Genomic DNA, 12,103 nt, shown 5'->3' with positions numbered 1-12,103 from the left:
CATCTTAAAGTGATTAATGATACAAAGAAGAATATCAAGCCGTTCTGAACAATTTGAGCCCAAATACTAATAATATCTGTCTGAATTTAAAAGAACATACCCTCAGAAATCTATGATTTTTGTTAACTTTTCTTAACATATAACTTGGTTTTTTTTTATTATTATTTTTTTTATTTCTTATTAAATTTAAAGATGTACGATACAAGAGTCACCAGCAGTCATTTTAAAGACAAAAGCTATTAATTCTTCTCCTAACCCCCCCCCCCCCCCCCCCTCCCTCCCCGAAACTACCCGATGTAGACTCATTTAATTGCTTTGCCCAGCTAGCCCCATTCTCGCTTAAACGTTTATACACGGCACAACGAACTCGCTTTGAATTCGGCGCGCTCCTAGCTGAGAAGAAATTCATTAGCCCTATCGTTTTGTTTGGCTTCCTTAAGCAAAGTTTTCCTGAGGACATCATTAAGTCTAATGAGGGAAAAAGTCTTCCGAGTGCAGTCCCTGCCTGGTCTAATATGCTTGCTACCAGTAGTCCTGTTTTTCAGCTAAACGGGTAAACTTTAGGTACTCGGGCTTAAACGAAGGCTGGCATATTTTGGGCTTTGCTTGAGGAGGTGACAGTCTTTGGCTTTAAAAAGTAGCTCTTAGGGATGATTTCTAGTCGGGCAAGATGAAATTATCGGGAATTTTCAACCTAGCCAAAGATTTAGTTTATTTTCTTGTTGAAAACCGCCATATGTGTTCCCCGTTCCAATCTTTTTGCCAACATCCGGGACTTAAAGTTATATCACTAAACACGAACAAGAAATGGCAAGGATTTTCTCTTCAAAAAGCGTGAGTTTGAAAAGCTATTCGATTATTTTTCGCCGTTATAACTGTAGCGTTGTTAGGCTTGTGATCGATTAGTCGAGAGGTGCGGTTTAGGGTCGGATTTCCGGACTCAATGTCATAAATAATTTCCAGATGTCTTTCGGCGTGATTCGTTTCGATTTTTGTAAATATAGAAGAGATTCGGAAAATTAATTTAGAACGCTGTGTTGCTCCGATTAAGCCGATTCTGTTGTAGAAAGCTAGACTGGACCGCTAAAAGACTGGGTTTTGCGTGAGATTTAAGATGCGTTGGCGCCGTTAATAATTGCGAAATGTCGCACTTGTTTTGTCAACACATAGGCCATGTTTCATGTCAGTTCAAATGTCAGTGCTAGTGTCATGTCCAATTTCAAAGACAAACCTTCTATACCAGGTCTGTAGTATTCTTTGACCTTGCTTTCTTGTGATGAGCCCTAATTAAAGTCATGTTCTGGACTAGCATATTCCATCAGCCTAGAAAGTCTCAAAATGTGGTTAATTTCTGAGGGCATGTTCTTAAAAATCCAGACAGATATTAAAATGATATAAGTGGAATGATGAAAATATAAGCTTTTCTTGCCAGTCCTGCTTTTGTAAATCACAGTTGTTTTGTCTAGCAATCTAACTGCTGTTAGTAGAAGGGCTTGAAGCCTCAACTTTACAGCTTATTTCAAAATATGATGAATGCAAGGAACTAGTTAGCCCTTGCTTTGTGTCACTCATAAACTGACATGATTTCTTGCCTAAAACATAACTTGTGGAGGCACCATTTCCTCTTTATTTGGTTACTACAGTTCATCTTAAAGTGATTAATGATACAAAGAAGAATATCAAGCCGTTCTGAACAATTTGAGCCCAAATACTAATAATATCTGTCTGAATTTAAAAGAACATACCCTCAGAAATCTATGATTTTTGTTAACTTTTCTTAACATATAACTTGGTTTTTTTTTATTATTATTTTTTTTATTTCTTATTAAATTTAAAGATGTACGATACAAGAGTCACCAGCAGTCATTTTAAAGACAAAAGCTATTAATTCTTCTCCTAACCCCCCCCCCCCCCTCCCTCCCCGAAACTACCCGATGTAGACTCATTTAATTGCTTTGCCCAGCTAGCCCCATTCTCGCTTAAACGTTTATACACGGCACAACGAACTCGCTTTGAATTCGGCGCGCTCCTAGCTGAGAAGAAATTCATTAGCCCTATCGTTTTGTTTGGCTTCCTTAAGCAAAGTTTTCCTGAGGACATCATTAAGTCTAATGAGGGAAAAAGTCTTCCGAGTGCAGTCCCTGCCTGGTCTAATATGCTTGCTACCAGTAGTCCTGTTTTTCAGCTAAACGGGTAAACTTTAGGTACTCGGGCTTAAACGAAGGCTGGCATATTTTGGGCTTTGCTTGAGGAGGTGACAGTCTTTGGCTTTAAAAAGTAGCTCTTAGGGATGATTTCTAGTCGGGCAAGATGAAATTATCGGGAATTTTCAACCTAGCCAAAGATTTAGTTTATTTTCTTGTTGAAAACCGCCATATGTGTTCCCCGTTCCAATCTTTTTGCCAACATCCGGGACTTAAAGTTATATCACTAAACACGAACAAGAAATGGCAAGGATTTTCTCTTCAAAAAGCGTGAGTTTGAAAAGCTATTCGATTATTTTTCGCCGTTATAACTGTAGCGTTGTTAGGCTTGTGATCGATTAGTCGAGAGGTGCGGTTTAGGGTCGGATTTCCGGACTCAATGTCATAAATAATTTCCAGATGTCGTTCGGCGTGATTCGTTTCGATTTGTAAATATAGAAGAGATTCGGAAAATCAATTTAGAACGCTGTGTTGCTCCGATTAAGCCGATTCTGTTGTAGAAAGCTAGACTGGAGCTTTAAAAGACCGGGTTTTGGGTGAGATTTAAGATGCGTTGGCGCCGTTAATAATTGCGAAATGTCGCACTTGTTTTGTCAACACATAGGCCATGTTTCATGTCAGTTCAAATGTCAGTGCTAGTGTCATGTCCAATTTCAAAGACAAACCTTCTATACCAGGTCTGTAGTATTCTTTGACCTTGCTTTCTTGTGATGAGCCCTAATTAAAGTCATGTTCTGGACTAGCATATTCCATCAGCCTAGAAAGTCTCAAAATGTGGTTAATTTCTGGAGGCATGTTCTTAAAAATCCAGATATATATATATATATATATATATATATATATATATATATATATATATATATATATATATATATCTGTGCGAATTTGCAAAAACGTGCCTGCTAGAACTGGGCCTGGTTCTCCAAACTTGAGGGGGCTTGCCGTCAAGGACCAGTCTGTGAGCTAGCCCAGGGTGAGGGCTTACTGCTGGGGGGTAGCTCTTGGTTGTGTGTCAAAAGCTCCGGGGTGGGGAGGGGAGGGTATTGTAGCCTTCAGCTTGGTCCAATTTGGTGTTTTTCTTAAACCAGGGTGACTTAATTCTAATGCTTTTTGACCTCCCCCATAGAGACACAGGCTGTTGACAATCAATTGCATCAAGCTGACACAAAGCCTGGAGTGTGGCCTAAATGCAGGTGAGTGACTTGCAAGTTTGTGTCAAAAGCAGAGGGGTGGGGAGGGAAGTGTTGTGAGACTCAGTTAGGGTGAACTTTCTGTCTCTGCGTAGGTTAAGTGCAGGTATGTTTTTGAAAATCCAGGTAGATTATTAGTAGTCAATTTAAGTGGGCTTGTCCCAAGTTGAGCTGCTACATGCGAGACTAAGTACATTTTGCCTGTAAACCTCAATTTTTGCCTTCCAGAGAGCTATTTGCCTGTGATAATTATTAGCAGTCAATTTAAGTGGGCTTATGCCAAGTTGAGCTGCTACATGCGAGACTTAGTACATTTTGCCTGCAAACTCAATTTTTGCCCTCCAGGGAGCTGTTTGCTGATGATAATTTTTTAGCAATTAATGTAAGTGAGTTTGTTCAGACTTGACCTGCTACATGCTAAGACGTAGTAAATATATTTTGGCTGCAAACTTAATTTTTTCTTTGCAGGGAGGTGTTTGCCTATGATACCTTGTAAGTTAAAAAGAAAAAATTGTGTACTCCAGTTCGGGACGTTGAACGTTGAACTGGATTTTTCATCGTGGAATTATCTGAGTCGATTTGAAATTGGACACAATAAAGATTACTATAATATTGCTGAGGAGCTATTTTACTTTTTAATTATTTTTTGGTTAATTGACAGAAAATAAGTATAATATTTTCTTAATATTTTTTTTATTTTACTGATTCTTGGTTTAATTTATCTTGTTCTTACATTGTTTTGTTTTTGTCCTCTAGGGGAATTTCTATAAACCAGCGTTGATGTTGGAAAGTTGAGATATTGGAGGCTTTACGGAACCTTACCTAAGTAGATAAACTACCATGTAGTTTTTGTTTAAACTCACTTAAAGTCCATGGCTACCATGAAATAATTTCTCGCTAAATGTAATTACTCTGTCATTTCCTAGCATAATCACCCCTCCCAGTAATGTGGGGTATTTTTCATTTTCTCTTTTGCTCATCGCAAATGCTTTACGCTGTTATCAGCTGATGCATACTAAACCACATTATATAACAAATTAAATAATTGCGTTTTCTAATGAAAAAGCCGAAAATCTCACATCCAAACAGGAGAATAATTGTTTGAAATGGCATGCGAACTTTTTTCCTGGCACCTATGAGCAGATCCGTTGGGAGAAAAATCCCACCATGTGGATTCACAGAATGACAAATGGCTGTTGGATGGTCACACTTGGAAATGAGTGGTGAGATAAGCTGGGACGCAAATGATGTCTTCATGGCTAAAACTTGTCGTTCCTTGTTGGTTAATTATTCAATTTACGTTAGATGTACACGGCTGAGAATTGAATGCTGATGATTATATTAAGAAAGGTCGGCAAACCGAGATGAAAGCGTTTTTTTCTTGGTTCATAAAGAGAAACTCCCTACAAGACATAAAGTCCTCTAACCTAAGGGCTCCATCGCTCTTGTTTGTTTTGCAACAGTTCGATCGTCAAAATCAATCGAACGCAGTTGTTTTATCAACCTCGATTTATTCCGATTAATGAAGCGTTCGGTTTCGTTTGAGTAGTTTTTTCGGGTCTAGAAAGACAGGACATCAAAGGAAGCATAATAAGTTTTAATCAATACAGCCAACTCCTTTTATTGTGGACACCCTCGGGACCATAAGTTAGTGTTCTAAATAGCGACTGTCCGTAATAGCGGGAATTTATTTCTTTGAAACGTCTATAATTTATTTTCGCCTTGGACCTTGCTGCTGTTCGTGTTGTCAGGGTGTTGACTGTAGTTGTGAATATTAAACGCTCAAGTGGGAGCAAAATACATGGTGTCTCTCTAGAGCTACCTTCTTGTCAAACCTTTCTCTTTACGCAGAATGAATGATAAATACGCGAAAGACGCGTTAGTTTAGCCACTCTAGTTTTTATTTAATAGTCAAATACAAGAGATAGGTTTCTGAAACGGAACACTCTTTTCTGTTTATAGGAATGTATTTCATTAGAATTTCGAAGCTGAGATTTTTGGGGGAATTTAAGAATATTTTAAAAAATAAACCCGAGCCCGAGATTTGAAAAGAATGTAATTTTGTGTTGAAAATTTGTAAATACAATACAGTTATATGTTTTAACAAAACAGGATAAAATGATTCCTTTCTCTAAACGGCAAAACTAGCCAACTGATAAACTGAATGTCACACGCTAAAATCTGAGAATACTCACAAGAATATTTTAAGCCTAACATCGGCAGAAAAAGAAGAGTATTCAGTCTGGGCCGGAAAAAATAACATTGTTATGAAAAGAAAAGAGTGTATTGCGATTCACTTAAAAAGAAGAGTTTGCCTTTGTTGCTGGATTTCCCACTCAGCATCGTTATAGTTCCACAGAAGTTCCGTATTCTTTGTAATATCACGAAGGGTAACAAAGAAAACACGGGGATGGTCTGTGTTCTTAATTGATACGAAGGGCTTCACATTGGCATTCTGCCTTGAGTCCTTGGGGTAGCGCCCTAAATTAGTAGATTTTGGGGGTAACCTTCAAAAGGATCTATCTTGATAAAAACAAAGAAAGAAAGCATTAAAACGGTAGACTGGTATTGTTGTGCAACTTGTCAGAAAATTGTATACCATAATGGAGTCCAGCTGTGGGATTAAAAATTGAGTTGAAAATAGGAGATATCAAGTTGTAAGTAGTTTTTCTTAACCTCAGTTTAGTGTTTTTGTAAGTATACATTTCAGTATTGTATTTTGTTGTGTTGTACTGTACCGCTCCATATTTGTCAATAAAACAGTAGAAACATTCTGAAAGTGCCCATTGGTGACCAACATTTGTGTGGCTTCCCTTCCAAGAAAAGACATACGACAATTTGACGAAGGAAAGTTGTTTTCCTAGGAAGGTGACTCCCTGTAACTGACTAACTGACTTCAACTGTGATCACAGTCACAGCTGGTTCGACTACAAATAGAAGGTCTCATTTGTATTTACGATAATTCTCAATGAAAACGAGAAATATGCTAAGGCCAGTGGCACGTAAAAGGTGAACAAATGAGAAGACTACGGTAGTTTTGAAGTTTTACATGTCCCGAAGTACTGTTCAGAAAAAAAAAAAACGTGTGTTCGTTGAAAATATATCCTCAATTTATTGTTGGAACTGTGTGACGTGTATCCCGATAAATTTACGATAAAATTGAATTCCACGAAACTGTGTTGGAAAATAATTTTAAGGCCATTAATTTATTTCTACACTGAAGATAAGATTATGCCCATTAGACAAAGAAAGTTACTCTTTCACTCATAACTAATGGCCAAAATACTCTGGATAAAAGGTAGCCCAATTTAGGACTGCAAAACTGGCAGCATTGAGATACTGTTATACTTGCCTTATAAAAACCTGTCTTCTTCATCAGGTATTTAGTCTGGCCATGCAGACTGTCATCTTCAGTCCACACAGGCACCGCAGCGCAATACTCTCGGAATATGTCTTCTGTTGGTACAAACCTGTGTTCGTTTCCTTTCGCAACAGCAAAAGTAATAAATCGTTTTAGAAAAGGACATTTTGCCCCACGCTTCTTCTTGAGAATTAGTTGCTTCACGCTAGCAAATTAAGGTACTTTTACTGAACAGTACACCCGCTCGACGTAAGCTCACAATACGCTGATTATTAGCTAAAGCGCTTTAGGTTTTGAAACATCGCTATGCCGCATGGAATTTGAGGTTAGCAGCATATGGCATAACTGAAAATCTTGTGATATACTTACTTGCTTACAACAATCCGTCAGGGACGTTGGACTCGCTATATAAAAAGTAAAGTGATTGTGTTGAACTAATCAGACTTCGACACACTGAAACTCTTCATTACGGTAGAACGTTATTCCAAATTATATTTTCCCCATGAAGATTATTGTACCCTGCGGGGACGGCGGGTCAGGGTATGCTGGGGAGGGGGGGGGGGGGTAGCCCCCCTCTACCTATTGCGAATACAGCAATTTATTTTGTTTTAGTATGGGGAACATACGAAGAATAAAAGAGAAAGAAGATGCTCCCAAGAAAACGGCGCGCTCATTCACGTTATGAAGTGGGCACTAGTGAGCCACATCATCCGAGCACAGCTCTTGACTACTACCAAGGACTATACTTTGGAGCATAAGATTGCTTAACATCTGCTATAAAGGAGCGCTTCAACCAGCCAGCATTTCTTGTTTACAAGAAGCGCAAGTGACGCGCGACGCGAAAACTTTGAATGTACACGAACGAGATTTCATTGGCTAAGTAACAAAAGTCTGTAATCTAATACACGTTAATCCTGCTACCAGTTTAACAGGAGAGCGTTTTCAACCGCTAGATGAGTGGAAAACCTGGCTTCTTTCTCAAATGTGTCGAGCACGATTTAATAATCTGTCCATCCTAAACACTCACAAGACAAGACTGGATGGCATTTGCCTGGTACCGGTTGCCAATGCTTTTGTATCATAAAATGACAATCGCAAGAGAAATTTCGGGAAATTCACGGTGGCGGATTTTCATTAACTATTGTGTTAAGAAATAAGATTGCCGTTGCTACACTGAACTACCGACTCATGGAGCAAAACTTGTAATAATATGTTGTAAAAGACCATTTTATAGTTGTTAAAACATTTAGTTACTTTTATTGACTCCGTCAGATTGTTGTCATTTTTGAGCAAGGGACCGGATCGTGTCTCTTGACATTTTTGACTGAATAGTAAACTACTTCTGTTAACGTTAATTTGATTCATGCTCGCAAGTTATTTTCATTAGAAAAGACGTAGAATACATAAAAGTATATCCGCTAGATGAAAGTAGTGTTTGAATCGTACTTGCTTTATTTCGTGACGAGGATTTACAAAGCTACGACCTTATACAAAAACTGTCGGAAACTTTTTGGCAGAAAATATCTCATAGAAAATGTTGAAAAACCATTTCCGAGCCTCTCGATTTCAGAATTTTCTGGGGGAGGATGACTCGCGAACCCGGCGCTCGTTTTCAAGCCCCCCAGTTGAAAATAGGCTCCACCGTCCCCTGCCCTGTTCTACCAAAATAATGCAATCAGATACGATTGTTTTGAAAACGTTTAGTGGGTGCAAAGTTCCACAGGCTCGGACCAGTTAATTACAATTCGCGGAAAAAAAAAAAGACGGAAGCAGCAGAGCGTGGCTTGGAAACACGCAAAAATCAAATTGTCATCAGAAGCTCTATCCAATAGTTCAACGAGATGTTATATAACTGAAACCTAACCTAGTGATAAACAGATCTTAGGCCAGTATAGAGTTCTAGTTTTTTGGCTCCTTTCCTCCAGCAATCACTCGAACATTCGCGAAAAGTAAAACAAATATACCCTCTTCATTGTATCTCAAGTGGTCTGGTTGCCCGATAATTGAGCAATTATCTATGATGTCTGCACCAGATGGCATGCAGTTCTACAAAAACACCCCCTGTCGTGCTGTTGTACACAAAAACTTCCTTCCGAATTATCCTTAATGTCTGAGAATGGCACTTGTTTTACTTCGTAATAAATTAAGGTACATGGTCTAATTATCAATTTATTGTATGCACGTTCCTTGCGTAATAAATGAATAAGTAAAAGGAGAAAAATAGACGGGACTACTGTAATTACTGCATCTGCAGCAGTGATTGCAATTGTGAAATCTTAATCTCTTCTAGAACGCTCCTGTAACTTACCAGTTTCACGTCACAAGAAGCTTCTCGTATCTTCCAGCTAAAATAAATACGCTTGCCAAAGGATAAATATAACGGGTTTCTTTATATAATTAGATATTGAAACACATTATATTCACAGAGATATGTTCCCAAGAACAATTACCTTGCAGCTGGATTTTGATAAATCGCTCAAGACACCCAAAGTCAGTTCCCAAGACGCGTATTACTGCACGAGGCTTAGAACACACCACTTGGGTATATACTGCGCCAACGAAGAAAACATTCATTGTTTTCTGTACGATGAAACCATCGGTACCACTGGACCAAACGAGGTGATATCTTTAATGGATTATTTGCTCATTCAACTTGAAAATAAGCTTGGAAAGCATGACCATTTAATTATTTGGTGTGATAATGCTCCTGGACAATTCAAGGAATGCTTCCTGTTTTTCTACCTGGACCATGTAGTAAGAAGGGGACAATTTCTAAGAGCTGACTTGAAATTTTTGCTTGAGGGCCACACTTACTCCGTTTGCGATAGACGATTTGGAAATATACAAACGCTCTTCCAAAAGCACGAAGTTATTGACACCCCGCTAAAATGGGCAACAGTTTTGGAACAAGAAAAACTATCCGGCGTCACAGTGCATTGCGTTACCCTAGACATGATAAAGGACTACAAATCTTTCCTTCGACTACAGTACGTAAGCCGTAACGAGGACTTAGAAGGGGAAAGGTTTGAGGTCAAAAACATCGCCTGGCTCAATTTCGGATATGGAGAACGAGTCAATGAAGAGGGGGAGCTTCAGCTGGTCCATCATCCTGATAACGTCTTCATTAGATTCAAAATAAATCCTAAACAATTACCGCGGAAAGTTTCCTTTATAAAGAAGAAACAAGCTACTGAGCTAAGACCAGAACTTCTCACTAATTTACGACAAGAAAGGAGGCCGGTACGCGAGGACGTTAAACGATCTTGTGTTAAATTAGCACAGAAATACTTATCTGAACATGCTGTTCGATTTTATGAATCACTGCCTTCTACTGATGATGAAAATGATAACGCCGCACAGTGAAAATAATGAAGAAATAAATAGGATTTTAGTATTCACTAGCTCGAAACGAAATGTCGAAAAGACGTTATGACAACTGAGTTGGTGCTGCAGCAAGAAGGACTTTAAGTAAAGTTGTACTAATGTTGTATTAGATGCAGTTTTCACATTCACTGCATGAGTTTAATAAATATAAGTAATTTCCACTGAATGTCGTTTACTTAAATATAAGGGGGTGGGGGCGTATAACAATAGCACATTTTAACAAATGGTATTTTTTTCGAACAAGTTTTTACAGGGGCACCCAACGGATCGTTTCGGTACTGATTGTCTGTTCGGAAGGCCCTTAATCCCCTACAATTTTCTAAAAATAATTTTCGCCTTGAACTTTCGTGATATGGGAAATTTAAGGCCTGGTGTTTTCGGATTGATAAAATGTCGTTTCGGGTACCGAGAAAAGGTCAGCTAAGATTTTCGGAAAGGAAATAAGACCTAATTTTTTTGGGAAATGGACAAAAATGCCCTAGTAATTTCGGAAAGACTCAAGTTCCCCTAGAATGACCGAACAGATAAAAATATTATAGCGCAGCTTTAAATGAATCTACAGAGCTTTAAAGGCACTCCAGATAGCCTAAAAAAAGCGTTTCAAATGATCTGAGAGAAAACTCTCATTGGGTGCCATTGTTTTTACCATACTACTAATTGATTCATGGCGCTGATAGTCACAGCCCTTGTTCAGTGTTGACTAAGTGTAATTATGCCCTCTAAGTCGTGTTTTATTTGAACGCTCAGAGGCAATGCAAGGCATTGACCTCGGCTGAATAATTAACACTACAGATCACGGCCCAAGTAACCAAATTAGTGTTACTTTAGTGTTTGGCATAGCGTCTGATATCAATCCTTAAGGCAGCTGAAATCGTTGTTTGTTAGAGAGTAATCAGATGTTTTACCAAACAATGTCTCTAACTGTCTCATAAACATCAGTTGAGCTTTATGCAAAGAGTTAACAAAGGACTCTACCTACAAATTGATATATTTTAATATAGGACTTAATATGCAATTTAGATCTAATACAATGAAATGAATTTTTGCTTTTGTTATTCAATGAAGATTTGAAACTCAATTCGCTACAGATCGGTGACGTGCATGACTGTGGCGTAACATCTTTTAGCCTTCTTTTCAGGAATAAAGTTGTTAAGTTAGCGCGCCGAGCCCTTCACACTCAGGCCTGTGAGTAAGGCTGAACTTAATAATACGGATGACTTAATAGATTTAATGGTATCACTACCTTGAAGTTCCGTGTGTTTTTGGTGATTCGATTGCGCGATTTCCAGCAATCGTTCGGGTGCATATATAGCGTGCCTATTGTTGAAAGTTTAATTAGGCTTTCACTGTTTTTTTTTTTTTTCTTTTTACACTTCGACACGAAGTCACACGGAAGAACAGAAACGACGCAGAGTGTCTGGCTTGGCTGTATTCCATATTCAGGCGTACCCGGAGATCCATGAACTTATATGGTAATACAGTTTCCACCTGAATCACCGGAACTTATTATAGACGCTGAGAAATGTGTAACAAACGTACGCTTTGTGGTTTGAAAATAATGCCAATTCGGCCCTCGCGCGCCAAATGGCATAAACAACTAATTGCACGCTCAAGTCATATAGCAAAATAAACCTGTTCTTTCGTAGCGCCTTTATCGGCAATGTCTGTTTTGACAAGTGAAAAGACTTATTTATAAATTTCTACCTCATTTCATTAAGAATATAGAAACCCCTGGTTTAAGGAGCCCATGTTATTTACTTATTGATGTTTCTGGTATGAGGAGAGTACACAACGCTCTTTTTCTTAATTAAGTTTTTTTCTGAAATAGGGCTGGGCGAGTCCTTTAACACATTTAAAAGTCATTATGGCAACCAGTGAAGCGGTTTTCAAGATGGCGTGAGGTGATGGTATGTCTTAACTTTACTCCAGTTGCAATGCGAACGGCTAAATTCTGCACTGTCTGA

General features: G+C 38.5%; 1 protein-coding gene across 1 annotated transcript; it reads left to right on the top strand.

The window, feature by feature from the left end:
• The first annotated feature begins 8,749 nt into the window (after window positions 1-8,749).
• On the top strand, window positions 8,750-10,712 carry LOC146450506 (uncharacterized). Its single transcript, XM_085100345.1, has one exon. The coding sequence runs from the start codon at window positions 9,186-9,188 to the stop codon at window positions 10,116-10,118; it is 933 nt and encodes a 310-aa protein (XP_084956471.1). The 5' UTR covers window positions 8,750-9,185; the 3' UTR covers window positions 10,119-10,712.
• The last annotated feature ends 1,391 nt before the right edge of the window (window positions 10,713-12,103 follow it).

This window comes from Pavona decussata, unplaced genomic scaffold, assembly GCF_977016875.1.
Source record: "Pavona decussata unplaced genomic scaffold, jaPavDecu1.1 SCAFFOLD_455, whole genome shotgun sequence".
NCBI classification, from domain to species: Eukaryota; Metazoa; Cnidaria; class Anthozoa; order Scleractinia; family Agariciidae; genus Pavona; species Pavona decussata.
Note: the sequence above shows the minus strand (reverse complement) of the source record. Positions and strands in the feature narration are given on the sequence as shown.